Source organism: Anoplophora glabripennis, unplaced genomic scaffold (assembly GCF_000390285.2).
Source record: "Anoplophora glabripennis isolate ALB-LARVAE unplaced genomic scaffold, Agla_2.0 scaffold429, whole genome shotgun sequence".
Lineage (NCBI taxonomy): Eukaryota > Metazoa > Arthropoda > Insecta > Coleoptera > Cerambycidae > Anoplophora > Anoplophora glabripennis.
This window is the reverse complement of record NW_019416876.1, coordinates 388,276-397,815: the sequence shown is the minus strand read 5'-3', so window position 1 is coordinate 397,815 and position 9,540 is coordinate 388,276. Positions and strand designations below refer to the sequence as shown.

General features: G+C 36.3%; 1 protein-coding gene across 1 annotated transcript; it reads right to left on the bottom strand.

Annotated features, from left to right (window-relative positions):
- Positions 1-6,401: 6,401 nt before the first annotated feature.
- LOC111691995 (transcription factor Adf-1-like) lies at positions 6,402-8,329 on the bottom strand. The gene is made up of 3 exons (XM_023455612.1): positions 8,170-8,329; positions 7,016-7,169; positions 6,402-6,957 (listed from the first exon to the last, which is right to left on the bottom strand). Exons 1-3 carry the CDS (start codon positions 8,327-8,329, stop codon positions 6,402-6,404), a joined length of 870 nt encoding a protein of 289 aa, XP_023311380.1.
- Between the last annotated feature and the right edge of the window lie 1,211 nt (positions 8,330-9,540).

Sequence of the window (9,540 nt, the reverse complement as noted above, 5' to 3'; positions counted from 1 at the left end):
CACAAACAAACACGTCTGCTCAGCTCGGCTGTTCGCTCTGAACTGACGTCACACTTGTTGTATAAAACACAGGAGTCATGGAACATAGTCTGAGACCGCTAACTGTGTAGGCGTAAAATTAGGTGCTCTAGTGCTGGGGTGTCCAACCCGCGGCCCGCCGGTTGTTATGTTGTGGCTAGGGACACGAAAAAAGTATCGATACTTTGTGGTATCGAGTAAGTTTCCTTTCGATACCGATACTTTTGTACTCGATACTTTGTATTCGATCCTTTTACTCAATGAGTACTTTTTGACAAGTATCGTATCGAATAAATCATAGAAACTACTCACTTAAAACTTGGCCTTACGGCTCATGTTTATGTTTATAGCACATAAGGAAACGCCATACGCCATGAACGCCATCTAGTTCAATCGAGCTAAACCTTCTAAAACAGTTCATTTTGATCAAATCGTTCGTTCCGTCCACAGTTCCGTACCTATCCTTTCCTTCATTCACTTCACTAACCAATCACTCACTCGTTCGTCGTTGTTCTGTCTGATATTGTTTCATTTAATGCGGTTGATAATTATTGTGCTTGAGTATTATTCAGTGATATTATTTGAGTCATTAGAAGAATCACATAGAGAAGAATGCCGCCTAGTAAGAGTGAACTTTGGCAGTATTTTGTAAAGATTAACAATAACGAAGTGAAATGCAAGACTTGTTTCAAAACAATAAAAACGTCAGGGAATACGTCGAACATGAATAAACATCTAAAGAAACACCATAACCCTAATGCGTCATGGTAGTTTTTTTATAATATTTTGCTTTTTTGTAAATATAACCTAAAATAAATCCATATTTTCATTATTCCTATTAAGGCTGCGCTCCAAAACGGCGAAATTCACTACGGCCACTGCGTTCCTAAACTGCCTAAACCGCGGAACGGATTTGAATGAAATTCGATAGAGGAGACACTGGATTATAGTTATAGACATTGGATATGATACAAATAAGCAAAATTGTCGTGTTTGTTTGTGATTTCAAAATAAAGGAATTGCCTAAACTTATATTGATATTTGCACGTTACCAAAACTCAAACATGAGTTTTTAAATTTTTGTGTCTGTTTTATGTATAATTTTAACGGGACTTACGCTTAGGTAGATAACAATCCAGAAAAAATATAGGCTACTAATGAGTAAAATGTGAAGTTTTCAGAATGTGCTAGTTATAAATAAATGTGAAAGTAGTCTGTTTATCTGTTAACTTTTCACGCTTAAACCACTTTTACGTTATGGATGGAACATTAGTATAACAATAAAAATATTTGACTTAGTTATTCCCGTTTTGCATTGAGAAACTGGTTAGTGGCATGAAACTAATTATGTTATTATTTTTTTTAGTGGGAAAGGAGATAAAAAGAAACAAAAGACGATTAATAAAAATTCAGAACTTCCGAATCGACTGAGTCATGAACCACAACCATCGACAAGTACATCGAAAGCACCTGAATTGGATAAATTTATAACAACTCCTTCATCATCTGAGGTCGAGAGAGATCCAATTTATGACTGACAGTGCGTTTGAAGAAACATGCACCACTTCCAAAAAAAAGGCAACTATCAATCGTACAATCAATGGAACGAAAATATTCTTATTCCGATGGAGGAAATAATTATTTGAAGCTTTGCAAATGTTTGCTTTATTTTATTTGCGTTGATAAAAGACCGTTTGACATTGTGAAGGGGCGTGGGTTTAAAAAATTGATGCATCAAGCTTGTCCATCATTTAAAATTCCAAGCGTCGATACACTTAAAGCACAATTCGATGCTTTTTACAGTATTATGAGTTTGAAAATTGAAAACATATTTGACAATGCTGCTCACGTGTCATTAACCTTTGATATATTTTGACAAATGGTGTAAATCAAATAACCTTATCTTGAATATTAATAAGACGAAAATAATTTACTTCAATAATAAACCTGTCGCAGACACAAAATTGTATTTAAACTTTGATAACATCATTTTGGAATCATCGGAAAGTACCAACTTTGTGGGTGTTCATCTTGACTGCCACTTGAGATGGACAGATTACATAAATGTATTATGTGGAACATTGAACAGATCATATTATGCTATATCACGGATAAAGAAAACTATGCCATTGTGTGCTTTAATAAATGTTTATTATAGTATAGTATATAGCCATTTATCTTATAATGTCATTTTATGGGGTTGTGCTGCTAACAGTTATAGGGTCTTTCTAGCGCAGAAGCGTATAATTTGAAATATATTTAATATTAATAAGTCTCGTGAAACTTATCGGAATATTTTTATTGAGAACGGAATCTTAACTTTCCCATGTATCTATATTTTTATAGTATTATTGCACGTCAAGGAGAATATTCATAATTTTACAAATAATTCTAAAATTCATAACTTTTCTACCCGAAATTGTGACCTGTTTTGGAATAAGGAATAAAATTTTATAATAAATTACCGACACTATATAAGATAATGGATATTAATAAATTTAAGTTCAATTAAAGAATTGTTATTGACCAAGTGCTATTACAGTATTAAAGATTTTACCGATGATAAGCTGTAACTATGTATTATCTGTTTGTTTGTCTTGATTTATGACATGTCCATACATGTTGTATAGCTACTGTTGAACTGGATCAACGCCATACTGGTGACTATATAGCTGAAAAATTAAAAGAAATTTGTGCAGGTACTCACATCAGCCTGGATAAAATAACTGCAGTAGTTACGGACAACGGCTCGAACGTGACCGCAGGCATAGCTAATTTTCTAGAAAAAAATCAAACACTTGCCTTGCTTTGCTCATACAATCAATCTTATCGTTGAATCTGCAATGTCAGTCAATGATTTGAGTTCATTAGTAAGCAACGTACGAGACATTGTCAAATTTTTCAAGAGCAGTGTAATTCTCAGCGACTCTTTACGTCAAAAGCAAACGGGCTCTCAACCTCTCAAACTGATTTTAGATGTTAAGACTCGTTGGAATTCTGTCTATTATATGCTCCAGAGATACATTGAATTAGCGCCGATTGTTCATCAAATTTTGATGTTAAATACTAAAGCACCACCCACACCCTCGGCTGTAGAAATGCAGAATATAAAAACATTGATTTTAATTTTAAAACCACTGGAATATGTAACCAAAGAGCTATCGGGTGAACAGTATGTTACCATAAGTAAAATAATACCGATGGTGAACTGCTTGAAGGCGCAGATTAATAATATAGGTGGTGATGATAATACCGAGGATGGTGTAATAAATACAGTAAAAAAAAGAAATAATCAAACAGATAGAACGCAGATTCGGACGTACTGAAGACAACCATTGGTTACAATCTCATGTTTACTGGATCCAAGATTCAAGAATATTCACTTTCAGGATGCCAAGGTTTGTGCAAAGGCAATTTCTTTACTGAGACGATTTATTACTACCACTCCTAGTATTATCGGCAGTGAACCTGATAGCTATTCTTCTCACGAAACAACATACGATTTCTGGAGTCACCATAAAAAGTTGGCTTATACGAAAAAACGAAACAAAACAAATTCTTCATCTTCTTCTTCAAAATAAAGATGAAATAAGCCATTACTTATCTGCACAGGTTTCACTACTTTCCTTAGATCCTTTGAAACAATGGGAACATATGAAAGTTGTTTTCCCAAAATTATACAAGTTGGCACGAGAATATTTGTCAATTCCTGCGACGTCAGTACCCTCAGAACGATTATTTTCTAAAGCAGGAGGTACCATAACAAAATTCCGAAACCGCTTATCGCCAAAACGGATCGATAAACTTCTATTTTTAAGCGATTGTACGGAGGAGGAATGGGAACTTTAATGTGTGTAAATAAACAATTTTTTTTAAATAAATATTTCAATTTGTGAATTTACAGTTTTTTTATTATTGTATAAAAATGTACAGTTTTTTCATGTTCTGTTCAACTGAAGCTAAACTGACGTTTCTTTACTGATTGACATTGACGTCCTGACGTATGCGCATTAGTCCTTAAAGGTGGCATTCTTAAAGTGCGGTTTCGGTGGTGTGTCTGGCGGCCGCGACTAGCGACTGCGACTGGTCGCAAATTACTGCTTTAATGCATATTAGATGCACGTGGCAACTGTGAGGCGTTCCAGCCGCGAACGCTGGCGATCGAGTCGCAAGGTCGGCGACTCGACTGTCTATGGGACCACTCTAGCCGCAGTCGCAGTGGAGAAATGGCGCTTTTTTCTGCACATGAAGATGAAATATTTATTAGTAGAAGAACTTCCAAAATATCTCACTTTTTTTAATTATGAAGTACTCTCCCAGGGTTCATAGTTCAAAAGTAATAAAGAATTCCCTGACTTTTCCAGGTTTTCCCTGACTTATAAAAAAAAAATCCAGGTCACTTGTAGTTCATTTTTACATACTAATTGGTGTTTATGCATTAAATTTTTTTTCGACTGGACTTCAAAATCTTTTTTATACCCTAACAACCTATTATAAAGGTTTCAAAACCACAAATAGTTTTCTCTTTCAAGAACCCAGGGTCGGCTTTCACAAAATTTCCAGTTGCAAACATCAAATTCCCTGACTTTCATGAATATTTTTAAAATTCCCTGACTATTCCCTGTTTTTTATGAAGAATAACAAATTCCCTGACTTTTCCCGGTATTCCCGGTTTTCCCGGCCACTACAAACCCTGTCTCCAAACAAAATTAAACTGTTTAGGATTTAATCGACGAAAAAATCCCTTTTAACTTTATTTCATCTTATTTTAAATGAGCATCAATAAGGAGATTGAAATATCCTTCCCTCTTACGTTGTTTGTATATATTATGGGCGCCACACGTCTTGTGCAATAAGGTTTATTTTAACAACTGTTCTTCATAATCTTCTTAAATAAAACAATGAAAACCTATTATATTAACCACCAGACGTAGACTAACAAGTGAGTCGCGCTTTTCTAGACGCTCCACTGTAAATACCCACCCCGCGCGACTAGCAGCTGCGCTCAGTCGCGAGCCGCAGCCGCCAGACGCACCACCGAAACCGCACCTTTATGCTACGACTGAAACGACTGCAGCCGCGCAGCTCTAACCGCGCGTCTATGAAAAGTGTTTCGTTGTAAGTAAATAAATGGAACCCTTTCCTAAAGGTGCGGTTTCGGTGGTGCGTCTGGCGGCCGCTACTAGCGACTGCGACTGGTCGCAAATTACTGCTTTAATGCATATTAGATGCACGTGGCAACTGTGAGGCGTTCCAGCCGCGAACGCTGGCGATCGAGTCGTAACGTCGGCGACTCGACTGCCTATGGGACCAGTCTAGCCGCAGTCGCAGTGGAGAAATGGCGCATTTTTCTGCACATGAAGATGAAATATTAGTAGAAGAATTCCAAAATATCTCTCTCTTTTTCATTATGAAGTACTCCCCAAACAAAATTAAACTGTTTAGGATTTAACCGACGAAAAAATCCATAAACTTTATTTCATCTTCTTTTAAATGAGCATTAATAAGGAGATTGAAATATCCTTCCCTCTTACGTTGTTTGTATATATTATGGGCGTCACACCTCTTGTGCAATAAGGTTTGTTTTAACAACTGTTCTTCATAATCTTCTTAGATTAAATATATAAGATCTCTCATTCATTTTCCCTAATTAAAACAAATAAATAAAATAATGAGAACCTATTATATTAACCACCGGACGTAGACTAACAAGTGAGTCGAGCTTTTCTAGACGCTCCACTGTAGACACCTATCCCGCGCGACTGCCAGCTGCGCTCAGTCGCAGTCGCGAGCCGCAGCCGCCAGACGCACCACCGAAACCGCACCCTAAAGGTGGAATTTCCTAGCAGCGTCTGCGATTGCGATTGACGCATGCGACTAGACGCATGCGTCTGAACGCCACGATTATAATTTCAGATGTTTTCCAACATGCAGTCAACATGTACGTCACGTCATCACTCGTCACACGTCAGTATACATCGCGATTCATGGGGAATAGGTACGTACCTATTGGAAATGAGTAAATTGCTGTCATTCTTAGTTTTAGAAGAGCACGATGATGATGATATGTTGTTATTATTAATGTCAAGAAAAAAGAGAAATATGATAAGAAATTTATATAAAGAACGACGCAGTGAAGGTTTTTCAAAGGTGCTTGTTACAAATCATCTACTCAATGATGATGAAACATTTAAGCAGTTTTTTCGTTTGAGCAAGACACAGTACAACTTTGTTCTTGAACTTATTGCTGCCAGCATTACGAAAACTTCATGTAATAGAGTAACCTACCCAATTACAGCAGAAGAAAAACTTAGTTTAACTTTAAGGTAATTTATTTATCTCTTTTATTTTATAATGCAAGAAATCGGCAATTTTCGGTTATATTAAAGTTGAGTAAGTTCACCGTCAGTAAGAGGAGAGAAGTATGAGTAATATGTTCCTACATCGCTTTGTGTGTCAGATGTAGATGTTTCTGTACGCGAAAGATTATCTGGGGGGATTGGATCAGTCCTAGGTTTTTTTGTGCGAATGGATCTAATTTCTAATTCGTTCACAATACCAAAAATACGAGCTTTTGCTTCTGCTATTAATTCCGGTTCAAAAGTATTTACAGTAATTGCCATGCTTTTGAAAAATAATAATACCGGATCCTGATCTGCAGCATCCGATTTAGAGCTTTTAATATTTTCCATTATCTTTTCTCTATCCGCGGATCTTTGCTTTAATATTTCCAATATTTGTGTATTGTCATCCCTCCTTCTCTTCCCAGTCGTCGAAGAGGGTGTTTTCTGTGACTTAGAATAAGTTATTTGTGTATCATGGAGTGCAGATGTGATGCCTGTAGGCGGGTTAGAGGGAATATTATTTTCAGATTCTGAGATGTCTTCTGGCACATCAGAATCAAGGGTAGTTTCTTGCGATTGCAAATTACTTTGAGTACTGTAAACAAAAACGGTATATATTACTTTTAGTATGTAAAATAGACACACAACCTTACCTTCTTTGGTAAGGCGTATTGTCCATAAAAGACATTTGTGATAATAATGGCCACTTAGATTTAGGTGTTGCAGCTGAACCAGTAGGATTAGTAGTACGCCTTATTTTCATATATGTGTCCTTAATATTCCGCCATCTTTTCTTGCAATCTTCAGCTGAAACATTTTTTTTCTATTTTAGATTCCTAGCTACCGGAGAAACATTTAGATCAATAGCTTTTGCTTTTCGGATATCATATGGATACATCAGTATTATTGTAAGGGAAGTACTTGAAGCATTACGTAATACTTTAGTACCTTTGTTCTTGCCACAGCCAACTATGCCTGATCTCGAAACAATTGCTGATAAATTTTACACCCGATGGAACTTCCCCAATTGCATTGGCGCAATTGATGGGAAACACATTAGGATATTATGCCCGAAGAACAGTGGATCAAACTTTTGGAACTATAAGAATTACTTTTCCATAGTATTATTAGCACTTGTTGATCCTAATTACAAATTTATTATTATAGATGTCGGATCTTATGGTAAAGAAGGCGACAGTAGCATAATTGAAAAATCAATTATGGGTAGTCAAATTCGGTCTGGACGATTCACTTTTCCACGTGAAAAGGTTTTACCTGGATCAGATATTGTTTTGCCACACGTTATTGTCGGTGACGAAGCATTTCGTCTTGATAACCATATGATGAAACCATACCCGAAAAACCAGATGATACAAGACAATACAAAAGCAATATTTAATTACCGATTGTGTCGAGCAAGACGAGTGTCCGAAAATGCTTTTGCTCTACTCTCCCAAAAATTTAGAATATTTTATTCACCTATTGCAGTTTTACCCGAAACTACGGACTTGATAGTTACTGTTACATGCTGTTTTCACAATATGCTACGTGACGAACACTTACGGAATAGTACGAAAACATGTCAATACGGTGCTCTTAACAATGATACACCTGTAAATAATATGTTACCTCTGGCAAGGGGAGGAGGATTTGCCAATATTGAAGGCTTCCAAATTAGGGATCAGTTTAGACAGTACTTTAATACTCCAGAAGGTTCCGTGCAATGGCAAGAACAATGTATAAATCGGGGAATAATATAATTAATAATTTATGTTGGATGTTTCTCAATACAAATATGTGTACTTACGTGTTCTTTGTACAGTTTCGGCTATACATTTCCAGATGTTTTCCCGTACTACCTGATTTTTATAGTCCTTATTTCCTGTGTCATACAAAGCAGGACAGTTTCCAACACATTCAACAAGTTTTTCGTCTTCTGTCGTGTGAAAACTCAGCTTGGAAGTCATGGTACTTATTCACTGACAGTGACAACTGACGTGACGCGCGTCTAGTCTGTTTGGAAGCAGGCGATTGAGAATCGCATGCGTCCACCGCATCTCGGTACGTCTAATCGCAATTGTTGGAAATCTAACGCATTTATAACCACTAAAAGCAGTTCTGATGCGTCTAGTCGGATGCGTCAATCGCAATCGCGGACGCTGCTAGGAAATTCCACCTTAAAGAAGCTTCTGGCACCGCGCGTCTGAAGCGACGGTAGTGGGGCGGCTTTAACGATACGACTCAACTGCTGATATCAGCAGTATAGTCGTAACGGCCGTAGCGACTGGAGTGTTTTTTTTTATATATTCAATAGTGCTTTGTGACTATTACTATTATTAATCATGGATGATGCAACCTTCTTGGGTCTTTTTATTTTATTATTTTTAGTTACAAATAATTTTGCTAACGGTTGCTCTAATGTCGGAGGCTGGTCGTGGGTTCATTGAGATTTGCTTTTTGTTTTAAATTGTTGATAGAATAGTAGGCATGGGCGCCAGTCAAATAAAATTGACGAGGTTTGGAGGATTACAAAACACCACAAATAATAGATAACACAATGCAATATAAATATCTATTATAAATTATTTACGCCAAATGTAAAAAGTATAAATTTTAACATTAATATAAATTATTTCAGCAATAATTCGCTTAATGCTAATTAAGTAAAGTAGAATTTTAATTTTGAACTAATTAAATAAAATAAGTAAATCAGACTAGCAAAAAAATGATATGATAATTAGGTACCCGAGAAACAGCTGTTTTCCAAGTAAAGCTTATCAAATAATACATGAGTTGCAATTGAATATGAATGCAATTGAGTAGTAATAAATTATAATATAAAAAAATATATGCTGCATACGTGCTTTTTAACAAGATGGCCGCGTTTCAAATTCCAGGGGTTGATATTAATATGTAACAGATCATCTACTGGCACCAAAATTTACGTAGGTAGGTACTTCTTGCGTGCAAGGTGACCCTTTTCCTTAATAAGACTTGGGCCCTTCTTTGCTACTGTTCAGCCAAACCAATCCACTATGCAATAGTAAACAGCACAAATCCCAGACTTCCAAGTTGGAGTTTTAAACAGTATAGTTCTTCCAAATATATTCGTGGTTTGTGGATTAAACAGGATAATTCGTCACACGACGAATTTAGGAATTTAACGAACAAGAAGAAA